Below are 22,771 nucleotides of genomic sequence, written 5' to 3' on the forward strand. Positions count from 1 at the left end.
ACAATCTGTTTGTGCAACTGTATATAGCGGACTCACACACAGACAGGGTGTACAACTTCAGAGCCGCTCGTTGCCTGCCAACAACCATCCGAGTGAAGGAAGAATCCAGCTGCCTTTGTGCCTGATCCCTGGCTAAAGGGATAAAAGCTGGCCGCCCCCCCCCCCCCCCCCCCTCCTCCTTTCTCTAGGTAGGGAAAATAAAGGGAAGAGGAGAAACCTATTATAGATAAAAACAACCCCCAGCATGCAACTGTTTGGCACTGACTAGTAAAGGGCCAGTGCTCCTTAAGCATGTGATAACTCCAAACCATAACAGCAGAAAAAGCTTTGAAAGTATTGAATGCATGATTAGCATCTTTATCCCTTAATACACTCAGACCAGTTGCTGTTGAAGTTTGATTTTTTTTTTTGGTGACACTCCCGCTTTAATACATACAGGGTGAATTTTTCCTTTTGTCCTGTGCAAGAGTTCAGGTCCACTTTAAGTTTAAACGTATGAACACTTTAAAGGTCCAATTCAAAATTATTCAGTGGCTTCTAAACTGTGTAGCACAGTTCTGAGCTGCTATTGAGTTTTGCCCACTACAGCACGTGACCACCTGTATGTAACGGGCATGGAGCGCATGTGTTGTGTGACCTGTATGTGACACCGTAGTGTGCTGTCCTTATAACCGGGAGACATGGTGTACTGCTGAGCCTGGAGTTGTGCAATATTCAGTGTAATTTAATGCAGAGGCTCGGGATGATTGTTTCGGTTATTGTGGACCTGGCACTGGGAAGCGGCTGCTGCTCCCAATAGAAGATGTCAAGCTGTAAAATCCACAGCAAATGGGAAAGTAATGTGTGTCAACGGGAGGTATGAGCGGCCGGGTGGCATATATTATTACACACATGGTAGCACTCTGAGCTGGCATTTACTGAAAGCCTAACTGGATGATCCTCTGTGCTGGCACCGTGCCGTGTACTTGTGTGTGGTGCAAGTCACCCCGATACGCGGACAGCAGGGTGGTGCGCGGAACAGTCAAACTACAGCATTGGTAATGCAATTAGATGTACATGTGAAAGACATCAGCTTAAAGTCTAACTTTACTTACATCATGATCTGATAAGTCCCTGGCTTTGCCCACAAAGAAGGAAGCCAGAGTTATGAAACAACACATTTATCCCCCCCCCCCCCCCCCCTTCATCCCTGGAGACAAATGTACTTGGTATAGCATAGTTGCAGCTTTTCTAGACCATTCAAATAAAAGTCCTTTGGTTGGGCCTGAAACCAGCCCTGAGCAGCATGTTTGTCAGAAATGTACTCAAAACGTGGCCCCTTCAGGTGTTCTTCAAGTTCTGGAACAGACAGTAGTCCAAAGAGGCCAGGTCAGGTGAGTGGTGGACCAATCAGAAACTCAGGATGTGTTCAGCTTGGCAGCCACACATTGGCCATGTGCGCAAATGCTTTGGCCTGCAAAAGAGGGGTCCCTTTGGTCAACTTCACACATTTTTTCTTCTTAATTGCCTCCTTTAGCTGGTTCAGGAAGTTAGCATAATACTGTCCGGTCATACTAGCTCCTGAGTTAGGTAGTCCAGTAACAGAATACCGACTTTGTCCCTGAAACCGGACGCCATGATTTTGTCTAATTTCTGGGCGTAGCTGCGGGGAACCATTTGTGTTGCCATTCCTTTGACTTTTCCTTGGTTTCAGGATCATAGATGTGGAGCCAGGTTTCTTCCTCAGTCACTAACGTGGTTTCCTGTGCAGCTTCAAAATGAGCCAAAGCAGCTTTGGATGCTTCAACTCGTGTCTTCTTCTGATCACTGTTCGGCACTCACTTCGCTGAAAGCTTGCAAACGTCTTAGGATAGTTGTCGCCGGGTCAGTTGGGGTTGGAGGCGCCCATTTCAGGGCTTATCTTCAACAATAAAATGCCCAAACTTGAAATGTGATCTCCAGGTTTTGACAGGGCTGTAGGAGGGACTCTTCTCCCCCAGTGTTTGTGACATGTCAGTGTAAATGTTCTTTCCCTGAAGATACAAAAACGTAATGATGTCCCGTAACTCAACGACGTGAGCCGTGCTTCTGTCTCTGCCATCACAGCTTCTCACTAAAAGAAATTTTAAAGCGGTAGGATCAGCCATACCCTGCCAGGGAAAAAACACATATATAAGTAGACAAATACTTGATCTATTTACATAACACATATATTATACTGTCCACGTTTGGATTTCAGTGAATGTTATATAGTAAATTATGAGAATTCTGTTCCTGGTGGGGGCCATGTCTTTTGCCCACAGTTAAGGCTAAAGCTGGCCATACACTGGCCCGATTTGCCGCCGTATCGACAGCAGATTCGATCACTGGGATCGAATCTGCTGCCAATCGTTCGCGCTACACGCCGAATTTCGATCCATTTCGTCCGATCCCATTGATCGCCCGCGGGTAGGGAGCGCGTCGCAAGCGGCGTTCGAGTGCCTGACGATCGACGCAATAGAGCGGCAATACATTACCTGCTCCGCCGGCGCGACTACCCCCGGTCACCGCTGCTTCGTGTCCGCGCTGGTCTCCGGCATGCTTCAGTTCCTCCTGCCCGGCAGGAAGTTTAAACAGTAGAGGGCGCTCTACTGTTTAAACTTCCTGCCGGGCAGGAAGAAGTAAAGCATGCTGGACCTGGAGACCAGAGCGGAGACAGAGCAGCGGAGACCTGGGGACTGGAGTCGCGCCAGCGGAGCAGGTAATGTATGGGGGCATGCGGGCGGGGGGGGGGAGCGGCGGCAGCACCACCACCACCACAACAGATTGTGAACGGTTTCAGGCTGAAATCGGTTCACAATCTGTTTGCAGTAAAGGTAGCCATACAATCCCTCTTTGATCAGAGAGGGATCTATCTGTTGGTCGAATCTGATGGCAAATCGACCAGTGTATGGCTACCTTAACTCGTGATGTCATTTCTGCCCTTTACTTTTTTTCTTGTCTCCTCCAATCGCTGAGTCACCTTAGCCTTGCTTGTAAACACAAGTGAGTAGGGGATTAGGTTTCAGATAAGAAGCTGGCAGGGAAATATAAGGAAGAGGAGGAATAGATTATAGATAAAAAGAACCCCCAGCATGCAATTCTTAGGCACGACTACTAAAGGGCCAGTGCTCCTTAAGTATGTGATGACTCCAAATCATAACAGCAGAAAAAGTTTTGAATGCAGGATTAGCATCTTTATCACTTAATACACTCAGACCAGTTGCTGTTGAAATTTGATTTTTATGGTGACGATACCGCTTTAAGAATCACTTAGGACTTGTTCACACCAAGAGCATTTTCTGTGTTTTTTTTATGCGCTGGCGATTTTGAAAATCGCCCTAACAGCGCTTGTGCGATGATTCTCTATAAGAGTGTTCACATATGAGCAGTTCGATTTCGATCCGCTCCCCAAAGCGCTGCCTGGACCATTTTTGGAGCGATTTGCCTATAATGGAAGGTATAGGGAAATCGCAATGCACTTGAAAAAGCGCTTTGTACAGCGATTTCTCCAGCGCTTTCATGAATAAATACATTGTATTTATTTATATACGGGTGAAATAATTCACTTCCTGACTGATGTCAGGAAGTGAAAAAAAAATGCTCTGCAAAAGTGATTAGTAAGCCTAGGGAAAAGCGATTTTTAAAAATTGCAAAAAATTGCTCAGAGGTTTAAAAAGCGCTGGCGATTTATAGTGTGAACAGAGCCAAACACTTGATGTTCGCAAAGTTGCATGCTAAGATATTGTGCTGTCATCAGGGATGCTGAAATCCGAACTTTGGGTGAATCCGGATAGTTGCTATCCGGATATCTCCCAAACCTGTGCGGGGGGGGGGGGGTCAAGCTTACCTGTCTGACGTCTTCTTCGTCTGTCCCTCGGCGCCTCCTATGATGCGCTCCACGCACATCACGTGAGTACAAACACTTTCTCCTTCAACCCAGAAGAAGGAAGTGTTTGTACTCACGTGACCACCGCTTGGACCGCATCATAGGAGGCGCCGAGGGACGGACGAAGAAGACGTCAGACAGGTAAGCTTGACACCCCCAACCCCCCCGCCCCGGTCACCCCGCACAGGTTTACTGGGAGATATCCGGATAGCAACTATCCGGATTCACCCAGTTTCAGCATCACTGGTTGTCATATTTCCCCATGCTCGTGTTTCTATTTAGTCTAGAAGGGGGTGGGTGCTTCAAAATAAAAATTTAAGCATTCTGGGACAAGGGGTGTGTCTTGAGCCGCCTCACTTCCTCCCTCTGCATTCTGAGATAGGGTGACTCCAACTGCCACACCTCCTCCTACCTTCTGGGATAAGGGGTGTGACTCGTACTGCCACACCTCCTCCTTCTGCCTTCTGATATGAGGAGTGTTACTCCCTCTGCCACACCTCCTCCTTTCTGTTGTTGGCAATGGGAAGAGATGTGACTGAGTCTCTCACCTGCCCTTTATTGAAGGATTTTGGGATGTAGGGTGAGATGGTTGTGGGAGCGGATTGAGTGAGACTAGCACTTAATCTCCCCAGTGTTCTCCCCATGCTCTTTTACCCGGGTACTCCACCCGGCTGTCATCGGCTCACCTTTTCCTTTGCTATGAGGAGAGTTGCGCACAGAAGTACCAGCCCAGCATTTTCTCATATTACCCCACCCGGCTACTTTTTCATGCCACTCGGCTATTTCATACCACCCGGCTGGGAAAAAAATTCTGGGTAGAACACTGCTCCCTCCAGCCCAAGGGCTGTGGTCGGCTGCATGCCTACGCCATAGGCTAATGAGGGAGGAGCTTGTGGGCCTTTTCAGAGAAAAGGGGGCTTGTGTTGGAAAGCAAAGTTGTTGCATCAAATGCTGAGGAAGAAGCCAGGAGGTATAATTGTGGCAGGAGCAGCTATCTTCTTTCATTTTGCCAAAATTCCAGCACAATTTTACAGGACTGTTATTTTGAATGAATCTCTACGAAGTGCATAAAACCAAAAATCAATTCTTTGTTTGTATCTGGTAAACAAGTAATAAGGATGCTAACCAGGCAATCCAAAAGGTAAAATCTCTATTACTTTTCTTGTTTATAAATGATCATTCCCCAGTTTACCTGACTCTTATTTGGTACGTTGCCGCACAGAGGAAGTGGCAGGGCATGCTGGGTTGTCTTTTTTTGCTTCTTTATTTCCCCCCAGACTAAACTAATGTACAGATTTTTGATTTTATGCCCGACAGTTACACTTTAAGTGTATGGAAATAAAAATGTGGTTGAAATTTTGGCTTGAAATCAATGCTGTGCTCCTCTGTGGTCTGCTTGTCTGCCTCTCCTTGTGCTTTCAAGTATTACTGTTACCTTCTTCCTGATCACCTGCAGCAGGCTACAGTGTGAAGTTGTTAATCAGCCAGCAGGTGGCGCATTGATCCAACTGTTGTACCTCTATCCACTGCTGCAGATGAAAGGGAAGGATTTTGTAATAGACTCATTAAGGGCTGGTTCAGACGGACGTCTGCGTAGCGTCGCGTCTGGGTGCGTTGCAGCGGCTGCGCGGTCAGGCTTTCAGTAGCCTTCGGTCGCGTTTTTGATGCAGTCGTGTTTTTTTTCCCCTAGGGGAACATTAGCCGTCGCGGTTGGCCGCTCCCTGAAAGCTACATGTTGCTTCCAGGGGCAGCCCGAACGCTCGCGAAAATCGGGACCCGAACACCGTGTTCGGGTAAAAGCGTACAAAAGCTCGGTGTAAACGCTCCCATTCACTTGAATGGGAGCGTTTACCGCGACGTTCAGAACGCTTGCGGTAAACGCTCCGCAAGCGTCCGTCTGAACCAGCCCTAAGATACTATCTCATTGTAATTGTCCAGACAGACGGGAACTGGAACATTTGCATTATTTTGGCAACCTGCTGCAATGTGGAGATGTAGATATTGTTAGAATTCTTTCACCAACAGGTTGGAGCATTAGCATAAATAGGATCATTATCGTGAAAAATTTTAACATTTAAAATACGTAGATATAAAATTTACTTTTGTTTTAGAATAAAATGCACTATAAATTACTTTTTCCTTATCCTGCGGTCACTTACAGTAGGTAAAGGCTTGAAATCCTAATCGTCAGGACGTAAGACCCAATTCCAATAGGCATTAAAGAGAAACTCCAACCAAGAATTGAACTTTATCCCAATCAGTAGCTGAGACCCCCTTTTACATGAGAAATCTATTCCTTTTCACAAACAGATCATCAGGGGGCGCTGTATGACTGATTTTGTGCTGCAACCCCTCCCACAAGAAGCTCTGAGTACCGCGGTACTTTTTGCAGTTTGTTACAATGTAACAAGGTTCACAGACAGGAATTAGCTGTTTACAGCTGTCTCTAACAGCCAAAACAGCTAGGAGCAGCTACATAACCTGCCCACAGTAACAATGTCACCATGTAATAAATGTCAGAATGTAAATTGGGGAGAGGAAAGATTTTACAATGAGCAAACACTGACTAAATCATTTATACATAATTATTGTAAGAATGAAGCACTTTTTTTATTACATTATTTTCACTGGAGTTGCTCTTTAAGTTTGCATGCAAGCTGTAGTTATTTGCGTGAAGGCGCGGTTTACACTGCACCATGGATGCAGAAACTGTGCGCTAACTGCGTCCACTCAGCGTTGTTCGTATACAAACCATTTTGCATCTGCGGCGTTCGTGTCGCCACTGTACCCCAGTTGTCCGGAGGCTAGAAGCAGCATGGGGCTCCCTGTTTCTTTGTTAAAAAATAAAAATCAATGTGAATCCTACTTAGCGACAGGGAGTATTCTCATTGGTTCACCATGAACCAGTTAGAATTTTCCCCGTTGCAGCATTGGTGTTTTGCAAACCAGTGGGTGCCCCATGCTTCTTCTGCTCTCTGATCCGCTGCAGTAGACCGAACGGTGGCGGCGAGGTAACCAAATCTCCATAGGACAGGTGAGCGTTCTGAATGCTGGGAGAAACCTAGTAGGAACAGCTTCCATTGCGGCTGATACCTGCAGTGTGAAGGGCCTAAGTGACCATCTTTAGAGATCATTATAAATTGGACTATAATTGTTATGGGACTCAGCGTTAGAATGCTCCATGTGATTGGCTGTCCATGCCATTGATGGCAAGCGGTGGGCTGACCCCTTTTTATTCTTCTCTCCCTCAGGTCTGTCTACGATGGACAGGAGCACAGCACTTTCATGGAGAAACTGGAGGCCCGGATCCGAAACCACGACCGGGAGATTGAAAAGATGTGTAACTTCCACTACCAGGGATTTGTGGATTCTATCACCGAGCTGCTGAAAGTGAGGGCCGAGGCCGAGAAGCTCAAGGTAGGTCCTTATGAGTCTGCTGCATTCTTGTGTACATAGCAATCTGGTGCCCCAGTTAGACCAGAGCATAGAGATCGGGTGCCCCAGTTCCCGGGCTGTGGAGTCAGAGTCGAGGAATCTGAGTCAGAGCAACTGAGGAGTTGGATAATTTTTGTACCCACAAAGGCTATGGAGTCGGAGTTGAGGATTCAAAGCAATTTTGGGTACCTGGAGTCTGTGGTTTCATAGACTTAGGAGGTGGAGCCTGGGTTGGGACCTGGACATAACTAGCTTGTGTGGACCTATAAAACGTAGACTTTAAGTTCACTTCTAGTACTTCCTGGCCCTACCTGTTAACCCCACTTACCAAACAACCAACTAGCTGTAGCAAACAAGATCATTACCTGTTAAATTATCTTTCCACTCATTTGTTGCGTGGTACATGAAATCCAAGCAAAGATACATTATTATTATTTAGCAGGTGAGGCCTAATTGGTGAGGGCGGGGAAAGCCCGGTGACAACCTTGCCTCCTGGGTTTTGCCGGTCTTTCATCACAAGCCAACTATGTTCTGTTTTGACCCAGGAGAACTTTTTGTGACCTCATAGCAGTCGGTCCTGAAAAAAAATTCAAATTTGGTGGATTAGCACAGTTCCCTAAGGATTGTAAAAACATTTCAGAGAGTTTCCATAACTATATTCTGGGAACGGGATTCTGACAAATGGAACATATGTGACCTTAATTTGCTAAGCGATGTCAAATGGGCCATCTATTGTTCTTTGGAAAAATGGTCATTATTGAAAGATGACAATTATTTCTGAAGTAGGGGTAACACTTAGTTACATAGTTAGTTGGGTTGAAAGAAGACTTGCATCCATTAAGTTCAACCAGAAAATATGGCACCCAACACCAGCCTGCTCCCTCACATACCTCAGTTGATCCAGAGGAAAGCAAATATATTAACAAGGCTTAAGGGGCCCATACACCTAACGATTTTCCCGCCAATATACGGCCGATTCAATCAGTGATCGAATCGGCTGTGAAATCGCTGTGCACACTGCTGACAGAACGATCGATTTCCGTCCGAAATTGATAGTTCCCGTCGATCTGTCCGTGCGGAACATTTTTCTCGAACGCCGGCGGGTCGGGAGTGCGTCGATAGCGGCGTTCGAATGCCGGACGACCGACCGACGCAATACAGCGGGTATACATTACCTGTTCCGGCCGACGCGAGTCCCCTAGTCCCCGCGCTGCTTTCCGCGCTGGGTTCCGGACCGGCTGCAGCTACACAGAACATCCTGTCCCGGCAGGAAGTTTAAACAGTAGAGCGCCCTCTACTGTTTAAACTTCCCCTGGACAGGAAGTTCAGTAGCCGCAGGAACGGTCTAGAGCCCGGAGCGGAGAAGAAGACAGCGGGGACCAGGGGACTCGCGCCGGCCGGAACAGGTAATGTATGCAGGGGGGCGGCAGCTCCACAGATTGTGATCGGTTTCAGGCTGAAATCGATTCACAATCTGTTTGCAGTAAAGGTGGCCATACGATCCCTCTCTGATCAGATTCGATCAGATAGGGATCTATCTGTTGGTCGAATCTGATGGCAAATCGACCAGTGTATGGCCACCTTTAGACCAGAGAAAGATAGATCAGGCTTGGATCAGATAAAATCCCTGGATCAACACTGCCAAGAACTACCTAGTAACGACAGCCATCAATGTCCTTCTAGACAAGTAAAGGATCCAAGCCCCCCCCCTTAAAGTGACACTGAAGCAAAAAAAATCCAAAAACCTCATGATATAATGAATTGCTTGTGTAATACGGATGATTAGTAGAACATTAGTAGCAAAGAAAATTGTGCCATTTTTATTTTCAGGTATATAGCTTCTTTTTTTTTTTTTTTTTCTAATATTTGCAGTTTCCACAATACACTCAGCATTTTAATTATTTCACAGAGCAGGCTAGTGACTCTTGGAACTTTTCTCTGCAGAAAAAACATAAACCAAGAAAAAACAAGGAGACAGTTGAGATAAGAGCTTCAAAAGACAGTGCTGTCCCTGACTTTATAAAGTTGCAGAGCCCACAGAAGCTCTTTTGCATGGATAACTGAAGTTTCTTAACCCTTCCATACTGGAAGCAATATAAGACTTGTATCTTTGCTAATAATGGTTTATTTATTATCTGTACTACACATAGAAATCATTATATCATAAGTTTATTTTCACTTCAGATTCCCTTTAAAAAAGTAAACCTGTAATTTTTTTAAAAAAAGGCAAAAGTTAGATACTTACCTTGGTAAAGGTTCCCCACATTCTCCTAGAGACCACTGATCCAGCACTGGGACCCTCTGGAATTTCACGGCCATGAGAGAGTGCTGCCACACGGCACAGGATGTCTTGTGCTTGCTCAGCGGCACGTAGTGACTCAGGCTCGGACTACTGAAGCCTGAAAGTCCTGAGGGGACATAACTTACTAGAGAAAAATAATGCAACCATTTCAACATTGTCCACATTTCTTCCCCCTGGCAAAATAAAAATTCATTAGAGGAAGAGGTGCAGTAGATCATGCATTTCTTCTATAGGATGGAGATAACAATACTTAGAGGTGCATCTCCACACTTTTCCAACATTTGTTCTTCTGTCTCTAAAAAATTTAGGACAGTAAAAACACTAATTACACAGCATGCAATTACAGGCCAAGCAACACAGATCAATATAATAATATGGTAAGACATTAGACTATGACTATGGTAGGGAATAGATTGTGAGCTCCTCTGAGGACAGTCAGTGACATGACTATGTACTCTGTAATGTGCTGCAGCAGATGTCAGTGCTATATAAATACATAATATTAATATGGTAGGACATTAAACTATGATTGTGGTAGGATTAGATTGCGATCTCTTCTGAGGATAGTCAGTGACATGACTATGTACTCTGTAAGCACTGCTGAAGATGTCAGTGCTACGTATGTACCAGTAAATACTAAATAATAATATTTTCACAGCCACTCTTGCTTTCCTCATAGCTAGTAAGTAAAAGATGGGTTCACGAATTGCCGTTGAGCTCCAAACCATAGAATATAAGATAACAATAGTTTATAGACCGGTTCATTGTCATTATCTCAGGGTAGTTTGGTATAGTCCTAATCTTTCTCCTCGCAGAAGATTGCTCCCCCACAGAAGGGAGTCCTCTCACTCCTCTGCCCACATGGCTGTCTCTGTGGTCTCCTGCAGCTCCCCCACAGAGAGGAGACCTCTCACCCCTCTGCCCACACGACTGTCTCTGTGGTCTCCTGCAGCTCCCCCACAGAAGGGAGTCCTCTCACCCCTGTGCCCACACGGCTGTCTCTGTGGTCTCCTGCAGCTCCCCCACAGAAGGGAGACCTCTCACCCCTCTGCCCACACGGCTGTCTCTGTGGTCTCCTGCAGCTCCCCCACAGAAGGGAGTCCTCTCACCCCTCTGCCCACACGGCTGTCTCTGTGGTCTCCTGCAGCTCCCCCACAGAAGGGAGTCCTCTCACCCCTCTGCCCACACGGCTGTCTCTGTGGTCTCATGCAGCTCCCCCACAGAAGGGAGTCCTCTTACCCCTCTGCCCACACGGCTGTCTCTGTGGTCTCCTGCAGCTCCCCCACAGAAGGGAGTCCTCTCACCCCTGTGCCCACACGGCTGTCTCTGTGGTCTCCTGCAGCTCCCCCACAGAATGGAGTCCTCTCAACCCTCTGCCCACAAGGCTACTTCTGTGGTCTCCTGCAGCTCCCCCACAGAAGGGAGAGCTCTCACCCCTCTGCCCACACAGCTTTCTCTGTGGTCTCCTGCAGCTCCCCCACAGAAGGGAGTCCTCTCACCCCTCTGCCCACACGGCTGTCTCTGTAGTCTCCTGCAGCTCCACCACAGAAGGGAGTCCTCTCACCCCTCTGCCCACACGGCTGTCTCTGTAGTCTCCTGCAGCTCCCCCACAGAAGGGAGTCCTCTCACCCCTCTGCCCACACTGCTGTCTCTGTGGTCTCCTGCAGCTCCCCACAGAAGGGAGTGCTCTCACCCTTCTGCTCACACGGCTGGCTCTGTGGTCTCCTGCAGCTCCACCACAGAAGGGAGTCCTCTCACCCCTCTGCCCACACGGCTGTCTCTGTAGTCTCCTGCAGCTCCCCCACAGAAGGGAGTCCTCTCACCCCTCTGCCCACACTGCTGTCTCTGTGGTCTCCTGCAGCTCCACCACAGAAGGGAGTCCTCTCACCCCTCTGCCCACACTGCTGTCTCTGTGGTCTCCTGCAGCTCCCCACAGAAGGGAGTGCTCTCACCCCTCTGCCCACACGGCTGTCTCTGTGGTCTCCTGCAGCTCCACCACAGAAGGGAGTCCTCTCACCCTTCTGCCCACACGGCTGTCTCTGTGGTCTCCTGCAGCTCCCCCTCAGAAGAGAGTCCTCTCACCCCTCTGCCCACACGGCTACCTCTGTGGTCTCCTGCAGCTCCCCCACAGAAGGGAGTCCTCTCACCCCTCTGCCCACACTGCTGTCTCTGTGGTCTCCTGCAGCTCCACCACAGAAGGGAGTCCTCTCACCCCTCTGCCCACACGGCTGTCTCTGTAGTCTCCTGCAGCTCCCCCACAGAAGGGAGTCCTCTCACCCCTCTGCCCACACTGCTGTCTCTGTGGTCTCCTGCAGCTCCCCACAGAAGGGAGTGCTCTCACCCTTCTGCTCACACGGCTGTCTCTGTGGTCTCCTGCAGCTCCCCGCAGAAGGGAGTGCTCTCACCCCTCTGCCCACACGGCTGTCTCTGTGGTCTCCTGCAGCTCCCCCACAGAAGGGAGTCCTCTCACCCTTCTGCCCACACGGCTGTCTCTGTGGTCTCCTGCAGCTCCCCCACAGAAGGGAGTCCTCTCACCCCTCTGCCCACACTGCTGTCTCTGTGGTCTCCTGCAGCTCCCCACAGAAGGGAGACCTCTCACCCCTCTGCCCACACTGCTGTCTCTGTGGTCTCCTGCAGCTCCCCACAGAAGGGAGTGCTCTCACCCTTCTGCTCACACGGCTGTCTCTGTGGTCTCCTGCAGCTCCCCGCAGAAGGGAGTGCTCTCACCCCTCTGCCCACACGGCTGTCTCTGTGGTCTCCTGCAGCTTTTTTTAGCTCATTCGAGACTGTCTATGTTGAGTACAGCATTATTGTTGTGTGGAGGATGCAGGAAGCAGCCATTTTTGGGTAAAATCAGTCTGTTTGTTTATTGCGGTCCCAGAGCTCTGGGTTTATCACTCTCAGGAATCTTGCGGTCCCATTCTTTAAATGCTCTCCATTAAGAGTTGTGCTCGTCATGAGTGCTGAATGGCTACTGATGCTTCTGTTTGCTCTTTAGTCTATTTTTTTTCTATCAAACTTGTGTTGCACTGGGAACACTGAATCAGTCACAGAAGACCCTGACCCGAAGAGCTGACACTCTTATGTCAATACCACAGAATATCATTCATTTTTCTTTTTCTTATTTCTGTAGCTGTGACACTGAGCTGCACACCCCTGTCTCTCCCAAACACACGGACTTTGAATGTCATTACTATAGTCACATAGTAGTATTAGAGGCAAATGTATTCAAGTTTTGCACTGATGAGGACCAACAAGTCAGAAAACAGCTGTATGCGTGTGGGATTAGTTATAAAACAAATTCAGTGTTAATGTTGCATTCTATTGATCCTCTTCTAATATAAAGTTCAGCCAGGCCTTTTCCGACCAAATCCTTCCCTGAGCCCTGTGTCTGCTGGCTTCCGGTGCATAGCCCCGCCTCCTTGCAGAACAGTGCCTTGGCACTTTCTCTACACAAGATTAACCTCTTGAGGACCACAGGTTTACAATTCAGCACTTCACAACTTTCACAGTTTATTGTTTGGTCATACAACTTAGCACCCAAATAAATTTTAATCTCCTTTTCCTCTCACAAATAGAGCTTTCTTTTGGTGCTGTTTGATTGCTGCTATTTTTATTTTTTAATTAATAAAAACATTTTGTTAAAAAATAAAACATACAGATAAGTTAGTTGGCTTCCTGTAAATTGTCCCTAGACTACGATACGTACACTACACAATACATACATAGACATATGACTATGGTAGGAATTAGACTGTGAGCCCCTCTGAGGGACATTATTGACGAGACCATATACTCTGTACTGTGCTGCGGAAGATGTCAGCGCTATATAAATCCTTTTTTATTTAATAAAGCAGCCTGCCAGCGCCACCATTCCACGTTAGGCGGTCGGGAAGCGGTTAATTGCTGAGGCCCTTTTCTGCAAGTGGGCAGGGCTAGGAGCCATAAGGAGGCAGACACGGAGCTTAAAGGGGGATTTGTAAGAAACAGGCCTGGCAGGTATTTATAACTTTATAATAGAACAGGATCGATAGAATGTAAAATTAACACTGAAATTGTTTAACAGGGCATAGGTACATTGCACACCAGTTCCAAATGGCTATGGCTTTTAGGGACATAAAGAAATGCTTTGCATATCCAACAGTGATGTGTGATGGTCGATCTTTCTTACATCAATCTGAATAGTTGCGAATGGCATCTGTTTTAAGATGTAATAATAATGTTATTGTTCCCTTTGAAGGAAAACCTGTACTCGATTATATATTTTTAAATAACAGGGTGATAAAGGAATGATTTGCATATTCAATCACTGAGCAGAAGTGATTCATTTTAGGAGCATCTTCTTGGTCACATGAAGGTGTATAATTGCACCATGCCTTCTGTTTTAGGGAGACCGTGTTACATTTAGGAAAGTACTTGATGATGTTTCTCAGTGGTAATAATTCTTGGCAATGTTCGGGTTGGTGGGATGTGTGGCTGCTTGTAGTGGAGTGTGGAATTTGGTGGGGGTGTGGCTGCTTGTAGTAGAGAGTGGAATTTGGTGGGGGGTGTGGCTGCTTGTAGTAGAGAGTGGAATTTGGTGGGGGTGTGGCTGCTTGTAGTGGAGTGTGGAATTTGGTGGGGTGTGGCTGCTTGTAGTAGAGAGTGGAATTTGGTGGGGGGTGTGGCTGCTTGTAGTAGAGAGTGGAATTTGGTGGGGGTGTGGCTGCTTGTAGTGGAGTGTGGAATTTGGTGGGGGTGTGGCTGCTTGTAGTGGAGTGTGGAATTTGGTGGGGTGTGTGGCTGCTTGTAGTGGGGTGTGTGGCTGCTTGTAGTGGGGTGTGTGGCTGCTTGTAGTGGAGTGTGGAATTTGGTGGGGTGTGTGGCTGCTTGTAGTGGAGTGTGGAATTTGGTGGGGGGTGTGGCTGCTTGTAGTGGAGTGTGGAATTTGGTGGGGTGTGTGGCTGCTTGTAGTGGGGTGTGTGGCTGCTTGTAGTGGAGTGTGGAATTTGGTGGGAGGGGTGGCTGCTTGTAGTGGAGCGTGGAATTTGGTGGGGGGTGTGGCTGCTTGTAGTGGAGCGTGGAATTTGGTGGGAGGGGTGGCTGCTTGTAGTGGAGCGTGGAATTTGGTGGGGTGTGTGGCTGCTTGTAGTAGTGTGGAATTTCGTGGGGGGCGTGGCTGCTTGTAGTAGAGCATGCAATTTGGTGGGGTGTGGCTGCTTGGAGTGTGGAATTTGGTGGGGGGTGTGGCTGCTTGTAGTGGAGTGTGGAATTTGGTGGGGGGTGTGGCTGCTTGTAGTGGAGTGTGGAAGTTGGTGGGGGGTGTGGCTCCTTGTAGTAGAGCATGCGATTTGGTGGGGTGTGGCTGCTTGGAGTGTGGAATTTCGTGGGGGGCGTGGCTGATTGTAGTAGAGCATGCGATTTGGCGGGGTGTGGCTGCTTGGAGTGTGGAATTTGGTGGGGTGTGGCTGCTTGTAGTAGAGAGTGGAATTTGGTAGGGTGTGTGGCTGCTTGTAGTAGAGTGTGGAATTTGGTGGGGGGGGTGGCTGCTTGTAGTGGAGCGTGGAATTTGGTGGGGGGTGTGGCTGCTTGTAGTGGAGTGTGGAATTTGGTGGGAGGGGTGGCTGCTTGTAGTGGAGCATGGAATTTGGTGGGGGGTGTGGCTGCTTGTAGTGGAGCGTGGAATTTGGTGGGAGGGGTGGCTGCTTGTAGTGGAGCGTGGAATTTGGTGGGGTGTGTGGCTGCTTGTAGTAGTGTGGAATTTCGTGGGGGGGCGTGGCTGATTGTAGTAGAGCATGCGATTTGGCGGGGTGTGGCTGCTTGGAGTGTGGAATTTGGTGGGGGGTGTGGCTCCTTGTAGTAGAGCATGCGATTTGGTGGGGTGTGGCTGCTTGGAGTGTGGAATTTGGTGGGGGGTGTGGCTGCTTGTAGTAGAGCGTGGAATTTGATGGGGGTGTGGCTGCTTGGAGTAGAGCATGCGATTTGGTGGGGTGTGGCTGCTTGGAGTGTGGAATTTGGTGGGATGTGTGGCTGCTTGTAGTGGAATTTGGTGGGGGTGTATGGCTGCTTGTAGTAGATCGTGGAATGTGTTGGGGGGGTGACAGCTTGTAGTGCTGAGTGGAATTTGGTGGGGGGGCATGGCTGCTTGTAGTGGAGTGTGGAATTTGGTGGAGGGGGTGGCTGCTTGTGGTGGAGCTTGAAGTTTGGTGGGGAGAGGGTGGCTGCTTGTAGTGGAGTGTGGAATTTGGTGGGGGCTGTGGCTGCTTATAGGAAAGCGTGGAGTTTGGTGGGTGGTGTGGCTGTTTGTAGTGGACTGTGGAGATTGGTGGCGGGTGTGGCTGCTTGTAGAGTGTGGAAATTGGTGGGGGGTGTAGCTGCTTATAGTAGAGTGTGAAATTTCTTGGGGATGTCACGGCTTGTAGTGGAGTGTGGAATTTGGTGGGGTGTGTGTGGCTGCTTGTAGTACAGCTTGGAGATTGGGGAGTGTGGCTGCTTGTAGTGGAGTGTGGAATTTGATGGGGGTGTGACTGCTTGTAGTAGTGCATGGAATTTGGTGGGGGGGGGTGGCTGCTTGTGGTAGAGCGTGGAATTTGGTGGGGGGTGTGGCTGCTTGTAGTAGAGTGGAATTTGGTGGGGGATGTGGCTGCTTGTAGTAGAGTGTGGAATTTGGTGTGTGTGTGTGTGGGGGGGGGGGGTGGCTACTTGTAGTAGAGTGTGGAATTTGGTGGGGGGGGTGGCTACTTGTAGTAGAGCATGGAATTTGGTGGAAGGTGTGGCTGCTTGTAGTGGAGTGTGGAATTTGGTGGGGGGTGCTTGTAGTGGAGTGTGGAATTTGGTGGAGGGCGTGGCTACTTGTAGTAGACGTTTCTCAACATTTTATTAGTATGTACCCCTTTTAAAACCCTTTACTCGGCAAGTACCCCCTAGCATAGTAAACATTATCGCAAGTACCCCTTGACAAATGTATGTATGTATCATATTACATAAGTGGTTCTAAACAATTTCCAAGCATTTACTATTGCTTTTATTTAGCCAACATATTAATTTGGTGTTGTTTAAATGGGATTTATCATTTTCTAAAACTCTAAATTTGTTATTCTTGGTTAAGTATAGCAAGTCTGAGTACCCCCTGGAACCATCAGAAGTACCCCCTGGGGTACGCGTACCGCATGTTGAGGAACTAGGTAGTAGAGCATGCGATTTGGTGGGGGGTGTGGCTGCTTGTAGTGGAGTGTGGAATTTGGTGGGGGGTGTGGCTGCTTGTAGTGGAGTGTGGAAGTTTGTGGGGGGTGTGGCTGCTTGTAGTGGAGTGTGGAATTTGGTGGGGGCTGTGGCTGCTTGTAGTAGAGTGTGGAATTTGGTGGGGGGTGTGTGGCTGCTTGTAGTAGAGTGTGGAATTTGGTGGGGGCTGTGGCTGCTTGTAGTAGAGTGTGGAATTTGGTGGGGGGGGGTGTGGCTGCCTGTAGTACAGGTGGAGATTGGGGAGTGTGGCGTGGAATTTGGTGGGGGGCGTGGCTGCTTGTAGTAGTGTGGATTTTGGTGGGAGGGGTGGCTGCTTGTAGTGGAGTGTGGAATTTGGTGGGGGGGGGGGTGGCTGCTTGTAGTAGAGTGTGGAATTTGGGGGGTGTGGAATTTGGTGGGGGGTGTGGCTGCTTATAGTAGAGTGTGGAATTTCTTGGGGGTGTCATGGCTTGTAGTGGAAAGTGGAATTTGGTGGGGGTGTGGCTGCTTGTAGTGGAGTGTGGAATTTGGTGGGGGGGGGGGGGGGGTGGCTGCTTGTAGTAGAGTGTGGAATTTGGGGGGTGTGGCTGCTTGTAGAGTGTGGAATTTGGTGGGGGGTGTGGCTGCTTATAGTAGAGTGTGGAATTTCTTGGGGGTGTCATGGCTTGTAGTGGAAAGTGGAATTTGGTGGGGGTGTGGCTGCTTGTAGTGGAGTTTGGAATTTGGTGGGGGGTGTGTGGCTGCTTGTAGTAGTGTGGAATTTGGTGGAGGGGGGTGGCTACTTGTAGTAGAGCGTGGAATTTGGGGGGTGTGGCTGCTTGTAGAGTGGAATTTGGTGGGGGGGGGGTGGCTGCCTGTAGTACAGGTGGAGATTGGGGAGTGTGGCGTGGAATTTGGTGGGGGGTGTGGCTGCTTGTAGTGGAGTGTGGAATTTGGTGGGGGGTGTGTGGCTGCCTGTAGTACAGGTGGAGATTGGGGAGTGTGGCGTGGAATTTGGTGGGGGGCGTGGCTGCTTGTAGTAGTTTGGATTTTGGTGGGGGGGGTGGCTGTTTGAAGTAGAGTGTGGAATTTGGTGGGGGGGAGGTGGCTGCTTGTAGTAGAGCGTGGAATTTGGTGGGGGGTGTGGCTGCTTGAAGTAGAGCGTGGAATTTGGTGGGGGGTGTGGCTGCTTGAAGTAGAGCGTGGAATTTGGTGGGGGTGTGGCTGCTTGTAGTAGAGCATGGAATTTGGTGTGGGGTGTGGCTACTTGTAGTGGAGCGTGGAATTTGGTGGGGTGTGGTTGACTTGTAGTAGAGTGTGGAATTTTTGTGGGGGGTGTTGCTGCTTGTAGTAGAGCATGCGATTTTGGTGGGGGGTGTGGCTGCTTGTAGTGGAGCGTGGAATTTGGTGGGGTGTGTGGCTGCTTGTAGTAGTGTGGAATTTGGTGGGGTGTGTGGCTGCTTGTAGTAGAGTGTGGAATTTGGTGGGGTGTGTGGCTGCTTGTAGTAAAGTGTGGAATTTGGTGGGGGGTGTGGCTGCTTGTAGTGGAGTGTGGAGTTTGGTATGGTGTGTGGCTGCTTGTAGTGGAGTGTGGAGTTTGGTGGGGTGGTTGGCTGCTTGTAGTGGAGTGTGGAATTTGGTGGGGTGTGTGGCTTCTTGTAGGGGAGTGTGGAATTTGGTGGGGGGTGTGGCTGCTTGTAGTGGAGTGTGGAATTTGGTGGGGGGTGTGGCTGCTTGTAGTAGAGAGTGGAATTTGGTGGGGTGTGTGGCTTCTTGTAGGGGAGTGTGGAATTTGGTGGGGGGTGTGGCTGTTTGTAGTGGAGTGTGGAATTTGGTGGGGTGTGTGGCTGCTTGTAGGGGAGAGTGGAATTTGGTGGGAGGTGTGGCTGCTTGTAGTAGAGTGTGGAATTTGTTGGGGGGTGTGGCTGCTTGTAGTAGAGTGTGGAATTTGGTGGGGGGTGTGGCTGCTTGTAGGGGAGAGTGGAATTTGGTGGGGGGTGTGGCTGCTTGTAGTGGAGTGTGGAATTTGGTGGGGGGTGTGGCTGCTTGTAGTGGAGTGTGGAATTTGGTGGGGGGTGTGACTGCTTGTAGTAGAGAGTGGAATTTGGTGGGGTGTGTGGCTGCTTGTAGTGGAGTGTGGAATTTGGTGGACTGACTCATCAATACTCTGAACTTTATGGCGATGTATTTTCCTTTTCAGAACCAGGTAACTGACACAAACAGAAGACTGCAGGTGGACGGGGCGGAGGTAAGGGATCGCCCGCGTTGCTGTTTAGTCCTTTGTGTCGACAATACATTGCAGTGGGTCGGGTATGGTGCTAGCCTGTGCTGATTTTGGTAAAGTGAACCCATAAGTGCCTTGTTTATAAATACCTTATACACTCACCTAAAGGAGTGTATACGTTACGTATGCCAGCACCCAACCCTGACATCTCCACTAAATGTTAACACAATCCTGACACTTAGACCCCAACCTAAATCTCTTCCTGACATATTCACTTTACTGTGTCTGTCTCTGTCTCTAGTTCCTATGCACATTGAAGGAGCTCCAGCAGTGCCGGGTGCAGCAGAGGAACATAGTTGCCACAGTGGATAAGCTCAACCTGTGTCTGCCCGGTAAGTGCCAGGGGAGGGGACCTGTGTCCTGTCACACCAGGATTTGTCTAGTTATGTAATTATTACCGCTCCTGCATGGGGTGAGTATCGGTGACAGTAAAGTGTGATCCCCATCTAGTGGGCTTAAACAGCACTACACCTGTTTAAAAATATGCCTGCAGTAGCAGGAACTGTGGGAGAAAAGTCTTGGGGACAGGCCGGATGACTGTTTCTTGGGTCGAATGTGCTAGCCACTGCAGTGCAGTTTTCTTCCTCTACTCTCAGGTTTCATCTGCCCAGCAGTTCAATCAGGTTTACCATACCAAAAGTAGAAAAAACAAAGAAACAAAAACAGTTACCTGAAGAAGAAAGGACATTTCTTGTTGGTTAGCTAGTTTGAAAGGACATCTGAAGTGAGGGGAATATGGAGGTTGCCATTTTTATTTCCTTTTAAGCAATCCCAGTTGCCTGGCTGTCCTGCTGTTCTCTTTGGCTGTGTTAGTGTCTTAATCCCACCCATGCAGCTAATCCAGTCAGACTTCATTCAGAAATGTCTGATCTGCATGCTTATTCAGTGTGTATGGCTAAAAGCATTAAGTGCCCACACACTGCCTACAGGGGTGTAACAGTAGCCCCTGCAAGGGATGCAGCTGCAGTAGGGCCCTTTCATGGAGAAGCCTGGGGGGGGGCGTCTGGCTGGGCACAAGCTTATCTCAGCTCCTCCTTCTTCAGCACCCCCCTCCAGCAGTGACTGCAGCGGGCAGGAAACGCGGACTCGACTGTTCCACGTTCCATGTGCTGGAGGTCCGCCCTTCTCTGGAGAGCCTCACTCTACTTCCTGAGCTAATCAGGAAGTAGAGTGGGTGAGGGACCCCCTCCGGTGTTCCACAGGTGGGCCCAGTGATATCTAGTTACGCCCCTGACTGCAGGCAAGATCCTATACGATTCTCCTTCACTAATCAAGCTGATTGTGCCTCCAGTCTCTGCTGTTCATCAAGATCATGTGAACAGTAGATAATTTTTTTTTTTACAGTTGACCCGTATTTTCCATCTTTCGCAAACAAGTAAATAGTCTATTTGACCACATATCAGCGAATTTACATCGCTTTTGCAGAATGGAACATAATGGATTCTTCCCCGATCCGATAAAATGATTGAATTGAATAGTCGATTGAACAGGAAAATCAAGTAATATACGGACACCTTAAGAGGCAGAGGATCAGCAGGACAGCCAGCCAAGCTGCTTTGTTAGAAGGAAACAAATATGGCAGCCTCCATCTCGCTCTCACCTCAGGTGTCCTTTAAAGCGGACCTGAACTCAGAACTTCATCTCTGCTCTAAAAGAAAAATAACAGCATAATAACCTTTAAAGAAAAACATGTCTTTGTTACAGCTGATATAAATCCTGCAATAAATCTGCAGTGTGTCCACTTCCTGCTTTCTTGAAAGCAGCCATAGGGTTAACATCCTGTGCTTTCTAATTAGCTGCTCTGCCATGATGGAGGAGATTCCTGAGCTGACACAACTGAGAGTTTAAATTACAACTTGTGATTAGACACAAATGAGGGGGAATTAGACAGGCTAAGATCTATAAATACACACAGGGTGTATTTCAATATGTTTTCCTTCTGTGCTGTGCGAGAGTTCAGGTCCACTTTAACACTTTTCACAACTTGTCACTGGCAGGCAGCTTGTATGCGTAGTTTCCTCAATATTCCCATTGTCCCGCTTTCAGAGCTCTGTCAGTAATGGGATGAATGGAAATTGTGTGACGACATGAGCACACTGACACACCTTTTATAAAGGGGGATGCTTGTTGGGTTTTCCATAGTAACTTCATCTATTTTATTTTTCAGTCCTGGAAATGTACAGTAAATTGCAGGTGCAGATGAAGACTAAAAGGTGAGATTCCTTCAACTATCTCAAGCTTCGTGTGTATGGCTGATATTGTGGTGAAACCCCTCCCACAGTGTGATGTCATGACCATGGTCCTGACGTCACACTGTGGGAGCCTTGCTGTATTGTGGGAAATAACAGTTGTTTCCAACAGCCAAACAACCACTATCTCCCACTGTGCATATTTAACCACTTTGAATCCCTTGCTACGCTTATCTACTCCCCACAAAACTTCATCTGAAGCTCAGGGGAGTAGATAGGCGTACTTGTGGTAAACAGTGTGCTGTATGCCCAATAAGCTATCTGATTACGTATATAGGGTATCATTTTAAGTGAGAGAATAGATTTTGTGTTGTTTGACAACTGAGGGCTAAGTCATGTGATTTTTGTTTACCGGAAAACTGAATGAAAGCAATAAAACTGTTATTTTCATGTACTCTATACCCCCAAATAAATACTTGTAAAAACAACAAAAGTGACAGCATTGAAAAGAGAATACATAATTACCCTAGGGACTTAGCTTTTAAAATATGTATGCCATGAGAGTGTATTACTGTTAATCATGAAGATAAGGGCTTTTAATTACTGATAGAGTACAATGAGAAAACAAAAAACACAAACCAGAAACTAATATATTATCGCCATACATTGTACTAGGAACAGATAGGGTAGGGTAGGAGGCGCCCGTGACGGACAGATGTAGTATTATGCAGATAGTTGTATCTTTATGCGGATAGTTGTAACTTTAATTGTTAGCCAATATGGTAATAAAACAAGGGATGGTCCTACCTTAATAAGAGCAGTCCATCCACTTACAGGTTTAACGATTAAATAGTTTTAATGGGCACTTTAAAAATTGACAACGCGTTTCGCGGAAAAACCGCTTCCTCAGGTCGAGTGATGTACCCTCCGGGTAATAGAGTGGCTATCTCAGGCGCCCGAGATAGCCACTCCATTACCCGGAGGGTACATCACTCGACCTGAGGAAGCGTTTTTCCGCGAAACGCGTTGTCAATTTTTAAAGTGCCCATTAAAACTATTTAATCGTTAAACCTGTAAGTGGATGGACTGCTCTTATTAAGGTAGGACCATCCCTTGTTTTATTACCATATTGGCTAACAATTAAAGTTACAACTATCCGCATAAAGATACAACTATCTGCATAATACTACATCTGTCCGTCACGGGCGCCTCCTACCCTACCCTATCTGACGTCTTACCCCGATTCGGGGTTACCACTTTGGCAAGTGGAATTTTTCGAAGGAGCAGCGACCATTCAAGGACAAGGCCGAGCAGGGACGGTACTTCCCCGCATGCACTTCAAGTGGTTGCATGTTTTGCAACCCATTTTTGTGAGTACGATTAAATAAGATTTATTTTATTTACCAATTTACACTCGCAATACTACACCAGATTGGGCTCCTGGCCTGTCCTCCCGCCCCTTTCTCTATCCTATCACAGCTATTGTACTAGGAACA

General features: G+C 48.0%; 1 protein-coding gene across 3 annotated transcripts in view; it reads left to right on the forward strand.

Moving 5' to 3' along the window:
- Positions 1 to 22,771, forward strand: part of EXOC6B (exocyst complex component 6B) — a 416,257-nt gene that overhangs the window by 85,362 nt on the left and 308,124 nt on the right. For all 3 annotated transcript variants that reach the window (XM_068274255.1, XM_068274264.1, XM_068274274.1), the window contains exons 2-5: positions 7,138 to 7,303; positions 19,003 to 19,050; positions 19,328 to 19,418; positions 21,254 to 21,299. In XM_068274255.1, coding sequence (XP_068130356.1) covers positions 7,138 to 7,303; positions 19,003 to 19,050; positions 19,328 to 19,418; positions 21,254 to 21,299 — 351 coding nt within the window. The remainder of the gene's footprint in view (positions 1 to 7,137; positions 7,304 to 19,002; positions 19,051 to 19,327; positions 19,419 to 21,253; positions 21,300 to 22,771) is intronic.

This window comes from Hyperolius riggenbachi, chromosome 1, assembly GCF_040937935.1.
Source record: "Hyperolius riggenbachi isolate aHypRig1 chromosome 1, aHypRig1.pri, whole genome shotgun sequence".
NCBI classification, from domain to species: Eukaryota; Metazoa; Chordata; class Amphibia; order Anura; family Hyperoliidae; genus Hyperolius; species Hyperolius riggenbachi.